A 19,193-nucleotide genomic window follows, 5' to 3' on the forward strand; every position below is an offset into this window, starting at 1 on the left:
TCTGTGTTTTCTTATTATAAAGAGCTCTGAGCGATGCATTTACGCTTTGTCTGAGAGTCACATCAGCACAATCCAAATGTGAGTCAGGGGTTTAAAATAAGGCCTGTTCAGTTTTAAGTTGTATATTTATAAATCTAGCTTTTAGAAAAGAGAGGGGGAAGAGAAAGACCATCATACAATGACAATCTCAGCCACTTGGCGCTGAGGGAATTCTGGAAGAAGCAAAAAAAAATAAAACTGCTTCATAATCCAAAGTCAACTGTTACAATAAAACAAAGACTACAGCACACTTCACATTATAGACTGGGCCTTGGTTTAAGGATTTACTTGTTACAGTGAGTGTTTACGAAAGATCAACTCAGAGAAATCACTTGGGTGTAACCAGAAGGGATATACCAGAGAGAGAGCGAGAGAGAGAGCAAAAGAAAGACAGCATGAGAGAGAGAGATAAGAAGAGAGGAGAGAGAAAGGAGAGAGCATGAGGGAAAGGAGAGGGGAGAGAAGACAGAGACCATGCACGAGAGAACAAGAGACTGGGGGGGGGGGGGGGGGAAGAGGGAGAGAGAAAGAGAGAGGGGGGAGAGGGAGAAAGAGCGGGAGATAGAGGGGAAGAGAGTGGGAAGCAAAGGGGAGGGGGGAAGAGAAGAGTGGGAGATGGGTGGGGGGGGGAAAAGAGAGCAAAACAGGAGAGAGAAATCCTGGGAATAGGGCTGAGGTGGTAGTGGAAGGTTAAAGGGAGGGGTTGAAAAGCACAAACGGCCAAGTCAGAGGGGTGAAGAGTGTGGGAGGGGACACAAAGCTAGAGGAAGTCACAGAAATAGGGTGGGAGGCCCCGTACCGAGGGTGCGAGGAGGGAGGGAGGGAGGCCCCGTACCGAGGGTGCGAGGAGGGAGGGAGGGAGGCCCCGTACCGAGGGTGCGAGGAGGGAGGGAGGGAGGCCCCGTACCGAGGGTGCGAGGAGGGAGGGAGGGAGGCCCCGTACCGAGGGTGCGAGGAGGGAGGGAGGGAGGCCCCGTACCGAGGGTGCGAGGAGGGAGGGAGGGAGGCCCCGTACCGAGGGTGCGAGGAGGGAGGGAGGGAGGCCCCGTACCGAGGGTGCGAGGAGGGAGGGAGGGAGGCCCCGTACCGAGGGTGCGAGGAGGGAGGGAGGGAGGCCCCGTACCGAGGGTGCGAGGAGGGAGGGAGGGAGGCCCCGTACCGAGGGTGCGAGGAGGGAGGGAGGCCCCGTACCGAGGGTGGGCGGAGGGAGGGAGGCCCCGTACCGAGGGTGGGCGGAGGGAGGGAGGCCCCGTACCGAGGGTGGGCGGAGGGAGGGAGGCCCCGTACCGAGGGTGGGCGGAGGGAGGGAGGCCCCGTACCGAGGGTGCGAGGAGGGAGGGAGGCCCTGTACCGAGGGTGGGCGGAGGGAGGGAGGCCCCGTACCGAGGTTGGGCGGAGGGAGGGAGGGAGGCCCCGTACCGAGGGTGGGCGGAGGGAGGGAGGCCCCGTACCGAGGGTGGGCGGAGGGAGGGAGGCCCCGTACCGAGGGTGGGCGGAGGGAGGGAGGCCCCGTACCGAGGGTGGGCGGAGGGAGGGAGGGAGGCCCCGTACCGAGGGTGCGAGGAGGGAGGGAGGGAGGCCCCGTACCGAGGGTGCGAGGAGGGAGGGAGGGAGGCCCCGTACCGAGGGTGCGAGGAGGGAGGGAGGGAGGCCCCGTACCGAGGGTGCGAGGAGGGAGGGAGGGAGGCCCCGTACCGAGGGTGCGAGGAGGGAGGGAGGGAGGCCCCGTACCGAGGGTGCGAGGAGGGAGGGAGGCCCCGTACCGAGGGTTGGCGGAGGGAGGGAGGCCCCGTACCGAGGGTGGGCGGAGGGAGGGAGGGAGGCCCCGTACCGAGGGTGGGCGGAGGGAGGGAGGCCCCGTACCGAGGGTGGGCGGAGGGAGGGAGGCCCCGTACCAATCGAGTGCAGAGCTGACAAAAAAGGTGCGAGTGCTTCAATGAGGGAAGGTGCTGAGCTGGGCGGAGGGGGAGATCCCAACTCTTGTGCTTTTTCATTTTATTGCCGACAGCAAACTCCCCTCACAGTTGTGACAGTCTCTGGATTAAAGCAAAGGCAGATTAACCAAGATGTCGAAATGTAATAACTATTTGTATTGTACACAGAATAAAACTGTACATTTAAACTGTACTCACACTACAAGTTTAGCGCTGGTGTGAAGGGGTATCAGATTCAGACAGATACTGAGCTGGGGTAACGTGAATCTGGAGTCTCGCCTGACGTCACCTTGGTGTTGGGCTGGGGCCCGACTCTGATTCACTCCAGCGCTGGTGCGATTTGTAGACCAGCGATCACTGACCGTACAGTCGTGGTGTAAATGCAGCCTGACAAAGGGCTCCTCAAGAGCCTCGCACTTACAATGGCAACGTCGGCCGATGGGGAGGGCACTCACTCTTCACTCACCCCTCCTCGCATTCGGGACAGGGATTTTCCTTCCCCCACCTCGCTACCCCCTCAGAAAGATACACGCAGGAATCCGATGACTTGGATGAGAACGACTCCGATATTTCTCACCAGCAGCTGAGATGCAAAAACCTACTTGATTCAGGAAAGGCTCTTCGTGCTGTTAAGTTGCTGGTGAGAGAATTCCTAAATCAGGGGAACCTGTATCCACAAATTGGGGGACACAGGAATGAAAGGGAACGCGGATTTAAACTTGTGATCAAGCCCCGAGACTCCACGATCTGCATCTTAGCAGCCCAGGGAGACAGTATCACAAACTTAGGGAGCTGGAAATCACAGAATGCTGTGGGTAGGGAGCTGGGGTTAAGGCACATTGTCGGGGCGTTTATGTATTAAAATGCAACCCTCCCCCCACCCCCAATTAACGTTTTATTGTTTATTTTAAATATACCACATTTTCTTGATATTTTGAAGGCTCGGGGTTTGTGGTAGGACAATGAGACAGCTTCAACTCCCCGCCCTCAATGCCCCTGCTCGGAAACAGCTGGGAGGGAGGGAGAGAGATTCAAGGAACCAACTGCAGATAGCAAACGTTTCAGCACCAAATACATACACGCGAACACGCACCCACACACAAACACGCACCCACACGCGAACACGCACCCACACGCAAACACGCACCCACACGCAAACACGCACCCACACGCAAACACGCACCCACACGCAAACACGCACCCACACGCAAACACGCACCCACACGCAAACACGCACCCACACGCAAACACGCACCCACACGCAAACACACGCAAACACGCACCCACACGCAAACACGCACCCACACGCAAACACGCACCCACACGCAAACACGCACCCACACGCAAACACGCACCCACACGCAAACACGCACCCACACGCAAACACGCACCCACACGCAAACACGCACCCACACGCAAACACGCACCCACACGCAAACACGCACCCACACGCAAACACGCACCCACACGCAAACACGCACCCACACGCAAACACGCACCCACACGCAAACACGCACCCACACGCAAACACGCACCCACACGCAAACACGCACCCACACGCAAACACGCACCCACACGCAAACACGCACCCACACGCAAACACGCACCCACACACGCACGCAAACATCCGAACACACACCCGCACACGCGAGCACACACCCGCACACGCGAGCACACACCCGCACACGCGAGCACACACCCGCACACGCGAACCCGCACACCCCTTCCCCCCCCCCCCCCCACCAGGCTGGACCTCAGTCTCCAGTTAAGACCCCCCCCCCAACCAAATCCTGCACTGAGCTGAACTCTCCCCGTGAACAGTCAGGGGGACGTGAGGATAACAGTCGAGGCTCAGCGCGCGGCCCTCGCAGAATCCGCTAATGAGGTTGGGTCCGAGAACTTGGGCAGTAAAAGGCGTCTTGCGCGGGAGCCTGCAGCCTGAGGCTCGGGCCAGGCCTGTCCTGCGAGAAGTCCCGAGGTGGGAGAGAGCTCCCCCAACACGCTGCTCTAGTCCTGAAACCATTTGCTTTTCTTCATGGGAGAGGAGGCGGGGGCTGCTCCCAGCAGCTTCTTCTTGTACTGCTCGACCAGCGAGTTGAACCGTGTCTCTTCCTTGTCCCGTTTACTTTTGTTGTTCTTTGCGCCCTTTGGGTTTGAAAAGGAGGAAAACAAGAAAAGTGGTGAAAAATACACGAAGGGCCCATCGAAAAATTTATTGTAAGCCTCAGTGGCCCTGGGGCCAGGGGAGAGGGAATCCAGCCAGGGTTCACTCGCCTCATCCCAACCCGAAAACTCCAACCTTCCCAGGTATTTCTCTGGCCTCCGATTTTCATCCCCCCCCCCTGCTCCTCCCGCCGCAACCATGGCCGGGGTACAATTCCACAGGCACGTGGAAGCCTCCGAGACCTCACCAAAATGGCCCTCCTTCCACGGGTGAGCGCAGGCAGTGAGTGTCGGTTGGATATTTGATAGCGGAAAGCCGGCGCGGCCCAGCTGGGTCCCATCCAGCCAAGATCCACGGACGGAGCACTTTCCTGCAGGAGTCACTGGACCGCGATCCGAAGCAGGAAAACCCCCCCTGGCTGATTCATCCCCACACCCCTCTCTCCTCACCAAGAGCCACTGGGGGCAATTGCAGCGTAACCTCAGAAATCAGCTAACTCAACGCAGGCCGGGAACCGACCCTGGGCTCTCTGGTCTCTGTACCGTTCCCCACCTCGGTACAGTCTCCCTCCCCCCCGGCACGGCCCCTCACCTGTTTTTTGGCCGGCGCCTGCTTCACCGCAACAGTATTCTTCACCCTCTCCGCCCGGCTCGGCTGCACTTTCACCTTCTTGGGCTGCAGCTGCTTCCCTTTATCCCGTTTTCTGCAACGAGGAACGATTCAGAGGCCACAGGTTAATCGCAGCGAGCGCTCTGTGTGCAGGGGGGGTGCGGGGGGGGGAACACACCAGTATTGTTTATCACCAGGATCCCCCTCCCTCCCCTTGCCAGTGCTCAGACTGCCAGCTCTGTCCCCGATTCTCCCCACGCTGTGCCCGCACAATGAGCACCAGCTGGTCGCACCGTACTGGGGTCGGGGGAGGCACCCGTCCAACGAGGCAAGGCCCCAAGATATAGAAAGCTCGCGGGGGGTGGGGGGGGGGGCAGGGATCAAATTAGGAGGAAACATTTACAAGTAGAGCAAATCCACTCAGCACAAGCATTAGCTGCAGTGTGACCACCTGCCACCAGAGGGAACCGATACCAGCAATGATACAGGCTCAGATATTCCAGGTGTTACACAGTGACCGGGTGTGTAGGTGAGATATTCCAGGTGTTACACAGTGACCGGGTGTGTAGGTGAGATATTCCAGGTGTTACACAGTGACCGCGTGTGTAGGTGAGATATTCCAGGTGTTACACAGTGACCGTGTGTGCAGGTGAGATATTCCAGGTGTTACACAGTGACCGAGTGTGTAGGTGAGATATTCCAGGTGTTACACAGTGACCGCGTGTGTAGGTGAGATATTCCAGGTGTTACACAGTGACCGAGTGTGTAGGTGAGATATTCCAGGTGTTACACAGTGACCGCGTGTGTAGGTGAGATATTCCAGGTGTTACACAGTGACCGAGTGTGTAGGTGAGATATTCCAGGTGTTACACAGTGACCGCGTGTGCAGGTGAGATATTCCAGGTGTTACACAGTGACCGAGTGTGTAGGTGAGATATTCTAGGTGTTACACAGTGACCGAGTGTGTAGGTGAGATATTCCAGGTGTTACACAGTGACCGCGTGTGTAGGTGAGATATTCCAGGTGTTACACAGTGACCGGGTGTGTAGGTGAGATATTCCAGGTGTTACACAGTGACCGGGTGTGTAGGTGAGATATTCCAGGTGTTACACAGTGACCGCGTGTGTAGGTGAGATATTCCAGGTGTTACACAGTGACCGAGTGTGTAGGTGAGATATTCCAGGTGTTACACAGTGACCGCGTGTGTAGGTGAGATATTCCAGGTGTTACACAGTGACCGCGTGTGTAGGTGAGATATTCCAGGTGTTACACAGTGACCGCGTGTGTAGGTGAGATATTCCAGGTGTTACACAGTGACCGCGTGTGTAGGTGAGATATTCCAGGTGTTACACAGTGACCGCGTGTGTAGGTGAGATATTCCAGGTGTTACACAGTGACCGCGTGTGCAGGTGAGATATTCCAGGTGTTACACAGTGACCGCGTGTGCAGGTGAGATATTCCAGGTGTTACACAGTGACCGGGTGTGTAGGTGAGATATTCCAGGTGTTACACAGTGACCGGGTGTGTAGGTGAGATATTCCAGGTGTTACACAGTGACCGCGTGTGTAGGTGAGATATTCCAGGTGTTACACAGTGACCGTGTGTGCAGGTGAGATATTCCAGGTGTTACACAGTGACCGAGTGTGTAGGTGAGATATTCCAGGTGTTACACAGTGACCGCGTGTGTAGGTGAGATATTCCAGGTGTTACACAGTGACCGAGTGTGTAGGTGAGATATTCCAGGTGTTACACAGTGACCGCGTGTGTAGGTGAGATATTCCAGGTGTTACACAGTGACCGAGTGTGTAGGTGAGATATTCCAGGTGTTACACAGTGACCGCGTGTGCAGGTGAGATATTCCAGGTGTTACACAGTGACCGAGTGTGTAGGTGAGATATTCTAGGTGTTACACAGTGACCGAGTGTGTAGGTGAGATATTCCAGGTGTTACACAGTGACCGCGTGTGTAGGTGAGATATTCCAGGTGTTACACAGTGACCGGGTGTGTAGGTGAGATATTCCAGGTGTTACACAGTGACCGGGTGTGTAGGTGAGATATTCCAGGTGTTACACAGTGACCGCGTGTGTAGGTGAGATATTCCAGGTGTTACACAGTGACCGAGTGTGTAGGTGAGATATTCCAGGTGTTACACAGTGACCGCGTGTGTAGGTGAGATATTCCAGGTGTTACACAGTGACCGCGTGTGTAGGTGAGATATTCCAGGTGTTACACAGTGACCGCGTGTGTAGGTGAGATATTCCAGGTGTTACACAGTGACCGCGTGTGTAGGTGAGATATTCCAGGTGTTACACAGTGACCGCGTGTGTAGGTGAGATATTCCAGGTGTTACACAGTGACCGCGTGTGCAGGTGAGATATTCCAGGTGTTACACAGTGACCGCGTGTGCAGGTGAGATATTCCAGGTGTTACACAGTGACCGCGTGTGCAGGTGAGATATTCCAGGTGTTACACAGTGACCGCGTGTGTAGGTGAGATATTCCAGGTGTTACACAGTGACCGCGTGTGTAGGTGAGATATTCCAGGTGTTGCACAGTGACCGCGTGTGTAGGTGAGATATTCCAGGTGTTGCACAGTGACCGCGTGTGTAGCTGAGATATTCCAGGTGTTGCACAGTGACCGCGTGTGTAGGTGAGATATTCCAGGTGTTGCACAGTGACCGCGTGTGCAGGTGAGATATTCCAGGTGTTGCACAGTGACCGGGTGTGCAGGTGAGATATTCCAGGTGTTACACAGTGACCGCGTGTGCAGGTGAGATATTCCAGGTGTTACACAGTGACCGCGTGTGTAGGTGAGATATTCCAGGTGTTACACAGTGACCGCGTGTGTAGGTGAGATATTCCAGGTGTTACACAGTGACCGCGTGTGTCGGTGAGATATTCCAGGTGTTACACAGTGACCGCGTGTGTAGGTGAGATATTCCAGGTGTTACACAGTGACCGCGTGTGTAGGTGAGATATTCCAGGTGTTACACAGTGACCGCGTGTGCAGGTGAGATATTCCAGGTGTTACACAGTGACCGCGTGTGCAGGTGAGATATTCCAGGTGTTACACAGTGACCGCGTGTGCAGGTGAGATATTCCAGGTGTTACACAGTGACCGCGTGTGCAGGTGAGATATTCCAGGTGTTACACAGTGGCCGCGTGTGTAGGTGAGATATTCCAGGTGTTACACAGTGACCGCGTGTGTAGGTGAGATATTCCAGGTGTTGCACAGTGACCGGGTGTGCAGGTGAGATATTCCAGGTGTTACACAGTGACCGCGTGTGCAGGTGAGATATTCCAGGTGTTACACAGTGACCGCGTGTGTAGGTGAGATATTCCAGGTGTTACACAGTGACCGCGTGTGTAGGTGAGATATTCCAGGTGTTACACAGTGACCGCGTGTGTCGGTGAGATATTCCAGGTGTTACACAGTGACCGCGTGTGTAGGTGAGATATTCCAGGTGTTACACAGTGACCGCGTGTGTAGGTGAGATATTCCAGGTGTTACACAGTGACCGCGTGTGTAGGTGAGATATTCCAGGTGTTACACAGTGACCGCGTGTGCAGGTGAGATATTCCAGGTGTTACACAGTGACCGCGTGTGCAGGTGAGATATTCCAGGTGTTACACAGTGACCGCGTGTGCAGGTGAGATATTCCAGGTGTTACACAGTGACCGCGTGTGTAGGTGAGATATTCCAGGTGTTACACAGTGACCGCGTGTGCAGGTGAGATATTCCAGGTGTTACACAGTGACCGCGTGTGCAGGTGAGATATTCCAGGTGTTACACAGTGACCGCGTGTGCAGGTGAGATATTCCAGGTGTTACACAGAGACCGCGTGTGCAGGTGAGATATTCCAGGTGTTACACAGTGACCGCGTGTGTAGGTGAGATATTCCAGGTGTTACACAGTGACCGCGTGTGTAGGTGAGATATTCCAGGTGTTACACAGTGACCGCGTGTGTAGGTGAGATATTCCAGGTGTTACACAGTGACCGCGTGTGTAGGTGAGATATTCCAGGTGTTACACAGTGACCGAGTGTGTAGGTGAGATATTCCAGGTGTTACACAGTGACCGCGTGTGTAGGTGAGATATTCCAGGTGTTACACAGTGACCGCGTGTGTAGGTGAGATATTCCAGGTGTTCCACAGTGACCGCGTGTGTAGGTGAGATATTCCAGGTGTTACACAGTGACCGCGTGTGTAGGTGAGATATTCCAGGTGTTACACAGTGACCGCGTGTGTAGGTGAGATATTCCAGGTGTTACACAGTGACCGCGTGTGTAGGTGAGATATTCCAGGTGTTACACAGTGACCGCGTGTGCAGGTGAGATATTCCAGGTGTTACACCGTGACCGCGTGTGTAGGTGAGATATTCCAGGTGTTACACAGTGACCGCGTGTGTAGGAGAGATATTCCAGGTGTTACACAGTGACCGCGTGTGTAGGTGAGATATTCCAGGTGTTACGCAGTGACCGCGTGTGTAGGAGAGATATTCCAGGTGTTACGCAGTGACCGCGTGTGTAGGTGAGATATTCCAGGTGTTACGCAGTGACCGCGTGTGTAGGTGAGATATTCCAGGTGTTACACAGTGACCGCGTGTGTCGGTGAGATATTCCAGGTGTTACACAGTGACCGCGTGTGTAGGTGAGATATTCCAGGTGTTACACAGTGACCGGGTGTGTAGGTGAGATATTCCAGGTGTTACACAGTGACCGCGTGTGTAGGTGAGATATTCCACGTGTTACACAGTGACCGCGTGTGTCGGTGAGATATTCCAGGTGTTACACAGTGACCGCGTGTGTAGGTGAGATATTCCAGGTGTTACACAGTGACCGCGTGTGTAGGTGAGATATTCCAGGTGTTACACAGTGACCGCGTGTGTAGGTGAGATATTCCAGGTGTTGCACAGTGACCGCGTGTGTAGGTGAGATATTCCAGGTGTTACACAGTGACCGCGTGTGTAGGTGAGATATTCCAGGTGTTACACAGTGACCGCGTGTGTAGGTGAGATATTCCAGGTGTTACACAGTGACCGCGTGTGTAGGTGAGATATTCCAGGTGTTACACAGTGACCGCGTGTGTAGGTGAGATATTCCAGGTGTTACACAGTGACCGGGTGTGTTGGTGAGATATTCCAGGTGTTACACAGTGACCGCGTGTGTAGGTGAGATATTCCAGGTGTTACACAGTGACCGCGTGTGTAGGTGAGATATTCCAGGTGTTACACAGTGACCGCGTGTGTAGGTGAGATATTCCAGGTGTTACACAGTGACCGCGTGTGTAGGTGAGATATTCCAGGTGTTACACAGTGACCGTGTGTGTAGGTGAGATATTCCAGGTGTTACACAGTGACCGCGTGTGTAGGTGAGATATTCCAGGTGTTACACAGTGACCGCGTGTGCAGGTGAGATATTCCAGGTGTTGCACAGTGACCGGGTGTGTAGGTGAGATATTCCAGGTGCTACACAGTGACCGCGTGTGTAGGTGAGATATTCCAGGTGTTACACAGTGACCGCATGTGTAGGTGAGATATTCCAGGTGTTACACAGTGACCGCGTGTGTAGGTGAGATATTCCAGGTGTTACACAGTGACCGCGTGCGTAGGTGAGATATTCCAGGTGTTACACAGTGACCGGGTGTGTAGGTGAGATATTCCACGTGTTACACAGTGACCGCGTGTGTAGGTGAGATATTCCAGGTGTTACACAGTGACCGCGTGTGTAGGTGAGATATTCCAGGTGTTACACAGTGACCGGGTGTGTAGGTGAGATATTCCAGGTGTTACACAGTGACCGCGTGTGTAGGTGAGATATTCCAGGTGTTACACAGTGACCGCGTGTGTAGGTGAGATATTCCAGGTGTTACACAGTGACCGCGTGTGTAGGTGAGATATTCCAGGTGTTACACAGTGACCGCGTGTGTAGGTGAGATATTCCAGGTGTTACACAGTGACCGCGTGTGTAGGTGAGATATTCCAGGTGTTACACAGTGACCGCGTGTGTAGGTGAGATATTCCAGGTGTTACACAGTGACCGCGTGTGTAGGTGAGATATTCCAGGTGTTACACAGTGACCGCGTGTGTAGGTGAGATATTCCAGGTGTTACACAGTGACCGCGTGTGTAGGTGAGATATTCCAGGTGTTACACAGTGACCGCGTGTGTAGATGAGATATTCCAGGTGTTACACAGTGACCGCGTGTGTAGGTGAGATATTCCAGGTGTTACACAGTGACCGGGTGTGTAGGTGAGATATTCCAGGTGTTACACAGTGACCGGGTGTGTAGGTGAGATATTCCAGGTGTTACACAGTGACCGCGTGTGTAGGTGAGATATTCCAGGTGTTACACAGTGACCGCGTGTGTAGGTGAGATATTCCAGGTGTTACACAGTGACCGGGTGTGTAGGTGAGATATTCCAGGTGTTACACAGTGACCGCGTGTGTAGGTGAGATATTCCAGGTGTTACACAGTGACCGGGTGTGTCGGTGAGATATTCCAGGTGTTACACAGTGACCGGGTGTGCAGGTGAGATATTCCAGGTGTTACACAGTGACCGGGTGTGTAGGTGAGATATTCCAGGTGTTACACAGTGACCGCGTGTGTAGGTGAGATATTCCAGGTGTTACACAGTGACCGCGTGTGTAGGTGAGATATTCCAGGTGTTACACAGTGACCGGGTGTGTAGGTGAGATATTCCAGGTGTTACACAGTGACCGCGTGTGTAGGTAAGATATTCCAGGTGTTGCACAGTGACCGCGTGTGTTGGTGAGATATTCCAGGTGTTACACAGTGACCGCGTGTGTAGGTGAGATATTCCAGGTGTTACACAGTGACCGGGTGTGTAGGTGAGATATTCCAGGTGTTACACAGTGACCGCGTGTGTAGGTGAGATATTCCAGGTGTTACACAGTGACCGCGTGTGTAGGTGAGATATTCCAGGTGTTACACAGTGACCGGGTGTGTAGGTGAGATATTCCAGGTGTTACACAGTGACCGCGTGTGTAGGTGAGATATTCCAGGTGTTACACAGTGACCGGGTGTGTAGGTGAGATATTCCAGGTGTTACACAGTGACCGCGTGTGTAGGTGAGATATTCCAGGTGTTACACAGTGACCGGGTGTGTAGGTGAGATATTCCAGGTGTTACACAGTGACCGTGTGTGTAGGTGAGATATTCCAGGTGTTACACAATGACCGCGTGTGTAGGTGAGATATTCCAGGTGTTACACAGTGACCGCGTGTGCAGGTGAGATATTCCAGGTGTTGCACAGTGACCGGGTGTGTAGGTGAGATATTCCAGGTGCTACACAGTGACCGCGTGTGTAGGTGAGATATTCCAGGTGTTACACAGTGACCGCATGTGTAGGTGAGATATTCCAGGTGTTACACAGTGACCGCGTGTGTAGGTGAGATATTCCAGGTGTTACACAGTGACCGCGTGTGTAGGTGAGATATTCCAGGTGTTACACAGTGACCGGGTGTGTAGGTGAGATATTCCAGGTGTTACACAGTGACCGCGTGTGTAGGTGAGATATTCCAGGTGTTACACAGTGACCGCGTGTGTAGGTGAGATATTCCAGGTGTTACACAGTGACCGCGTGTGTAGGTGAGATATTCCAGGTGTTACACAGTGACCGCGTGTGTAGGTGAGATATTCCAGGTGTTACACAGTGACCGCGTGTGTAGGTGAGATATTCCAGGTGTTACACAGTGACCGCGTGTGTAGGTGAGATATTCCAGGTGTTACACAGTGACCGGGTGTGCAGGTGAGATATTCCAGGTGTTACACAGTGACCGCGTGTGTAGGTGAGATATTCCAGGTGTTACACAGTGACCGCGTGTGCAGGTGAGATATTCCAGGTGTTACACAGTGACCGCGTGTGTAGGTGAGATATTCCAGGTGTTACACAGTGACCGCGTGTGCAGGTGAGATATTCCAGGTGTTACACAGTGACCGCGTGTGTAGGTGAGATATTCCAGGTGTTACACAGTGACCGCGTGTGTAGGTGAGATATTCCAGGTGTTACACAGTGACCGCGTGTGTAGGTGAGATATTCCAGGTGTTACACAGTGACCGAGTGTGTAGGTGAGATATTCCAGGTGTTACACAGTGACCGAGTGTGTAGGTGAGATATTCCAGGTGTTACACAGTGACCGCGTGTGTAGGTGAGATATTCCAGGTGTTACACAGTGACCGCGTGTGTAGGTGAGATATTCCAGGTGTTACACAGTGACCGCGTGTGTAGGTGAGATATTCCAGGTGTTACACAGTGACCGCGTGTGTAGGTGAGATATTTCAGGTGTTACACAGTGGCCGCGTGTGTAGGTGAGATATTCCAGGTGTTACACAGTGACCGCGTGTGTAGGTGAGATATTCCAGGTGTTACACAGTGACCGCGTGTGTAGGTGAGATATTCCAGGTGTTACACAGTGACCGCGTGTGTAGGTGAGATATTCCAGGTGTTACACAGTGACCGGGTGTGTAGGTGAGATATTCCAGGTGTTACACAGTGACCGCGTGTGTAGGTGAGATATTCCAGGTGTTACACAGTGACCGCGTGTGTTGGTGAGATATTCCAGGTGTTACACAGTGACCGCGTGTGTAGGTGAGATATTCCAGGTGTTACACAGTGACCGGGTGTGTAGGTGAGATATTCCAGGTGTTACACAGTGACCGGGTGTGTAGGTGAGATATTCCAGGTGTTACACAGTGACCGGGTGTGTAGGTGAGATATTCCAGGTGTTACACAGTGACCGCGTGTGTAGGTGAGATATTCCAGGTGTTACACAGTGACCGCGTGTGTAGGTGAGATATTCCAGGTGTTACACAGTGACCGGGTGTGTAGGTGAGATATTCCAGGTGTTACACAGTGACCGGGTGTGTAGGTGAGATATTCCAGGTGTTACACAGTGACCGGGTGTGTAGGTGAGATATTCCAGGTGTTACACAGTGACCGGGTGTGTAGGTGAGATATTCCAGGTGTTACACAGTGACCGGGTGTGTAGGTGAGATATTCCAGGTGTTACACAGTGACCGGGTGTGTAGGTGAGATATTCCAGGTGTTACACAGTGACCGGGTGTGTAGGTGAGATATTCCAGGTGTTACACAGTGACCGCGTGTGCAGGTGAGATATTCCAGGTGTTACACAGTGACCGGGTGTGTAGGTGAGATATTCCAGGTGTTACACAGTGACCGGGTGTGTAGGTGAGATATTATGCCTAGATTTTGTGTTCAAATCTCTGGAGTGGGGCTTGAACCCTTGACTTTCTGACTCCGAGCTGAGAGTGCTGCCCACTGAGCCAATCAACTCCCCCTTTATGACCTGGAAAACTTCAATTCAAACTCAAACTCTCTTTTCTGGGGAAAACCAATCCAAGTTCCTTCGCCCTTCCTCAGAGCTGAAATTCCCTATTCCCGGGAAACACATTTCTGCCTGGCAGTAATACTCTTCCTGTGAGTAGGTGGTGACCAAAGCAACACACCCGCTCCAACAGAGAGCATCCCCCCACCTCTCGTGACCGGGACCCTGTGCACACAGGACCGAGCGAGGTGGAGCACTGCTACAAGCAGGGAGTGCTGACCCAGGGAGCCCCGTCCCCCCACCCCAGACTCACTCCCAGGCACAACCTCTCACCGGATTTTGGGGCCTCTGTGCGATGGCAGGGGCAGCACCTTCTTCCGCTTCTTGCCATTGGCCAGCTCCACCTCCTCGACTTCGGGCTTGGTGTGAAATCCTGACCACGGTTTGCTGCCTTGTGGGTTTGCTGGGGGGGTGGGCCGCTGGTGGACACTCGGGGGTTTGCCCGACTGGGCCGGAACGGTTCCTCCTGCTTTAAGCTGCTGTTTCTGCTGTTCAAAGGAAGAAAAAAGTATTTCAGACCCAGTGAACTACTAAATATTATTTTTTTAAGTATCATTCAGCTTTCAGACGATCGAATAGATCAGGGACACAGCCACCCCGCCCCCCCGGACACAGCTTCCATCCCCCCACCCCCCTCGGGGACACAGCTCCCCCCTCCCCCCCCCTCAGGGACACAGCTCCCCCCCCCCCATCGGGGACACAGCTCCCCCCCCCCCATCGGGGACACAGCTCCCCCCCCCCACCCCGGGGACACAGCTCCCCCCACCCCGGGGACACAGCTCCCCCCACCCCGGGGACACATCTTCCCTCCCCCCACCCCCGTTCGGGACACAGCTCCCCCCACCCCGGGGACACAGCTCCCCCCACCCCGGGGACACAGCTCCCCCCACCCCGGGGACACATCTTCCCTCCCCCCACCCCCCTTCGGGACACAGCTCCCCCCTCCCCTCCCCTCTCCCCCTCCCCCCTCCCCTCCCCTCCCCTCTCCCCCTCCCCTCCCCTCCCCTCTCCCCCTCCCCTCCCCTCCCCTCTCCCCCTCCCCTCCCCTCCCCTCTCCCCCTCCCCTCCCCTCTCCCCCCTCCTCGTTAAACAGCTGTTCCTCACCAGTCTCCAGCTGAGCTCCAGCAGTGTGACAGCACCCTCCGGTGGCTGGAGAGGGACACAGCAGCATTTACACTTAAAGAGAGAGAGGGAGCTCAAATTGGACATCATGGGGGTGATTTTAACCCCTAAGGGCAGGTGGGAGTTGAAAATTGTTGTTTTTTTGAGTTGCAACTGCACACTTTTCAGACTTTGCATTCCCAGTGGGAAGCCTGTACTTTTACACGCCCACATTAATCCCGGAAGTGAAGCCGGGTTGCGGTCGCGACCCAAAAAATAACTATTTTCAACTCCCACCCGCCCCCAACCCACCCGTTCTCAGGGGTTAAAATCATCCCCCATGCTGTGGTATTAGGAGCCCAGGGGCTTTAATGCCTTCATTGAAACAGTGGGCAAAAAAAGCTTGCTGCGAATGTTAAGCAAGAAAGGAACTTGCATTTATATAGCATCTTATCACAAACTCAGTACATGCCCAAAGCTCTTTGCAACCAAAGGCAGATTAACCAGGGGAGATTTACTGGAATGGGACCAGGGATGAGGGACTTCAGTTACGTGGAGAGACTGGAGAAGCTGGGATGGTTCTCCTTAGAGCAGAGAGGGTTATGGGGAGATTTCATGAAGATGCTCAAATCATTAATGGTTTTGATAGGGTAGATGGGGAGAAACTGTTTCCACTGGCAGGAGGGTCAGTCGCCAGAGGACACAGATTTAAGGTAATTGCAAAAAAGCCAGAGGGGAGATGAGGAGAAGTTTTTTTACGCAGCGTGTTGTTATGATCTGGAGTGTGCTGCAAGCAGATTTAATAGTAACTTTCAAAAGGGAATTGGATAAATACCTGAAAAGCAAAAAATTGCAGGGCCATGGGGAAAGAGCAGGGAGAGCGGGACTAATTGGATAGCTCTTTCAAAGAGCCGGCACAGGCTTAAGTTACGAGGAGAGAATTTACAAACTAGGGTTGTATTCCCTGGAATCCCCTGAAGATTAACAGGTGCTTTCAATGAAGTTTTTAAGATATCAAGGGGAACTGATAGGATAGATACAGAGAAACTATTTCCGCTGGTTGGAGAGTCTAGGACTAATTTAGCAAAATTAAAGCATATGGGACTGGGGGGAATATACTGGCACGGATTGAGAATTGGTTGACAGACAGGAAACAGAGAGTGGGAATAAACAGGTCTTTTTCCGGGTGGCAGGCAGTGACTAGTGGGGTACCGCAGGGATCAGTGCTTGGGCCCCAGCTATTCACAATATATATCAATGATTTGGATGAGGGAACTAAATGTAACATTTCCAAGTTTGCAGACGACACAAAGCTGGGGTGGAATGTGAGCTGTGAGGAGGATGCAAAGAGGCTCCAAAGTGATTTAGACAAGTTGGGTGAGTGGGCAAGAACATGGCAGATGCAGTATAATGTGGATAAATGTGAGGTTATCCACTTTGGTTGTAAAAACAGAAAGGCAGATTATCTGAATGGTGATAGAATGGGAAAAGGGGAGGTGCAACGAGACCTGGGTGTCCTTGTACACCAGTCGCTGAAAGCGAGCACTCAGGTGCAGCAAGCAGTTAGGAAGGCGAATGGTATGTTGGCCTTCATTGCAAGAGGATTTGAGTACAAGAACAGGGATGTCTTACTGCAGTTATACAGGGCCTTGGTGAGACCACATCTGGAGTATTGTATGCAGTTTTGGTCTCCTTATCTGAGGAAGGATGTCCTTGCCATGGAGGGAGTGCAACGAAGGTTTACCAGACTGATTGCTGGGATGGCAGGACTGACATATGAGGAGAGATTGAGTCGACTAGGCCTATATTCACTAGAGTTTAGAAGAATGAGAGATGATCTCATCAAAACATATAAAATCCTAACAGGGCTAGACAGACTAGATGCAGGGAGGATGTTCCCGATGGCTGGGGAGTCCAGAACCAGGGGTCACAGTCTCAAGATACGGGGTATGCCATTTAGAACCGAGATGAGGAGAAATTTCTTCACTCAGAGGGTGGTGAACCTGTGGAATTCTCTACCACAGAAGGCAGTGGAGGCCAAGTCATTAGGTGTATTCAAGAAGGAGATAGATATATTTCTTAATGCTAAAGGGATCAAGGGATATGGGGAAAAAGCGGGAACAGGATACTGAGTTAGACGATCAGCCATGATCATTTTGAATGGCGGAGCAGGCCCGAAGGGCCGAATGGCCTCCTCTTGCTCATATTTTCTATGTTTCTATGACTAGGGGACATAGCCTAAAAATTAGAGCCAGGACTTTCAGGAGTGAAGTTAGGAAACACTTCTACACACAAAGGGTGGTAGAGGTTTGGAACTCTCTTCTGCAAACGGCAGTTGATGCTAGCTCAATTGTTAATTTTAAATCTGAGATTGATAGATTTTTGTTAACCAAAGGTATTAAGGAATATGGGGCTAAGGTGGGTATATGGAGTTAGGTCACAGATCAGCCATGATCTCATTGAATGGCGGAACAGGCTTGAGGGGCTAAATGGCCTCCTCCTGTTCCTATGCTCCCTCGTTCCCCGTTTCAATAGTTTATATTAAACTCAATGTTCCCTTTCAGTGTTGGAACTCCCCACGACTGATGGGCAAACAGTGCTGCAGAAAGCGCCCTCCTCCCCGCCCCTTACCAGGCTGTGCTGTGCTCGCATCTCTTTTATCTTCAGCTTCCTGCGATCCTCCAGTGAGAACTCCACGATCGGCCTCTGTACCAGTGTGTGTGTGTGTGTGTGTGTGTGTGTGTGTGTGGAGAGAGAGAAAAGTACAACAGAATCAGATTAGAGACCCTGCACAGATTCAACATTAAATGCCACACAATCTGATCCAGTCCCTGTGGTTGGCCTCTGAGGTGACCCCAGGGTCAATGCGGCGAGGCCTGCTGCTGTCAATCCTCCAGCAGCCCAATCCCACCTTCCCCAACGGGTATCAGTACCGTAACAGCTGTGTGTTTCACCATGCTCAGGAAACTCTGTGCTGCCAGCAATGGACCAGCAGGGACATAGTGCAAAAAAATACCTAGGAAACGTAAAACCCTTTTCATTTAAATTGTGCATTTTATTTCCCCCCACACCCTCCCAATCCTTCTCTCCTGAAGGTGCTGTGATACAAGGCAGGATCCCTGACAGTACCTCTCTCTTTCTTGAGTGCGCATCCTTCACATGCAAGCTGAGACTATGAGTGCTGGGGCATCACACCCAGGAGTGGGAATCCCCTTCCTAGCCAGGGATACCCAGGCTGACATTACCTAACGCAGGAGAGACGGAGAGTTGAATCCTGGACCCCTCTGGTCTGTGCAGTTCAGTAGCACAGCGCAGCGTGCAGTTAACCACAGCGCCACCAGGGGGAGCAGAGTGATACTTTCCACAAATAAAGTCCTTTGGAAACCTCAACGGCAAGAAGTCAGCTCTTCTGCTCTGGAACGCATTTTATTATTCCCCTCCCCTCATTCCCATGCACCATCCCAGCCAAGGGTCTAACTGCACCCAGGTCACCAGCAGCATACCAGGGGCTGAAGAGCCAACACTGGGGTTTTTCCTTCCTAGCTATGGTTTTACGTTTGGTAGATTTGGCGTCAGTAGTTCCAGGTCAGGCAGAGTGAAGCTGCCTCTGCTCTGCCCATAGTGCCTCAGACTCAACATTGTCCCCTAGGGGAAGGCACCACTCTGATCATGGCCGCCAATTTAGTGCTGGATTTTGTGTTGGGGGGGGGAACAGGTGAAGTATCGGAGGGTGCAGTAGGACCGAACCCTAGCAAGAGTCAGCACCTGGGACAGCGGGCAAGGGTTTTGTGCTGTGGGCCCGATAAGAACTGACATTGAGATTGAAACATCCAAACTCATTTCACGTACACCCAGCAGTCCGTCTGGGCTGCATCTGTCCCAGGTCCAGGAGGTGGACTAACCCACTACACTACCCAAAGCACCGTGGGTACGTAGCCTGTGGATTCTCTGTGTCCCCAGGGAGGAGGGGAGCCCCAGTC

General features: G+C 53.1%; 1 protein-coding gene across 1 annotated transcript in view; it reads right to left on the bottom strand.

The window, feature by feature from the left end:
- Positions 1-3,725: 3,725 nt before the first annotated feature.
- rbm28 (RNA binding motif protein 28) overlaps positions 3,726-19,193 on the bottom strand; it is a 37,605-nt gene continuing 22,137 nt past the window's right edge. The window contains exons 16-19 of the mRNA XM_068005236.1: positions 17,845-17,919; positions 14,386-14,600; positions 4,729-4,840; positions 3,726-4,118 (exon numbers count right to left, since the gene is read on the bottom strand). Of these exons, the coding sequence (XP_067861337.1) occupies positions 3,981-4,118; positions 4,729-4,840; positions 14,386-14,600; positions 17,845-17,919 (540 nt within the window). The 3' untranslated portion in view covers positions 3,726-3,980. The remainder of the gene's footprint in view (positions 4,119-4,728; positions 4,841-14,385; positions 14,601-17,844; positions 17,920-19,193) is intronic.

The sequence above is a fragment of the Heptranchias perlo genome, chromosome 24, assembly GCF_035084215.1.
Source record: "Heptranchias perlo isolate sHepPer1 chromosome 24, sHepPer1.hap1, whole genome shotgun sequence".
Classification (NCBI taxonomy): Eukaryota; Metazoa; Chordata; class Chondrichthyes; order Hexanchiformes; family Hexanchidae; genus Heptranchias; species Heptranchias perlo.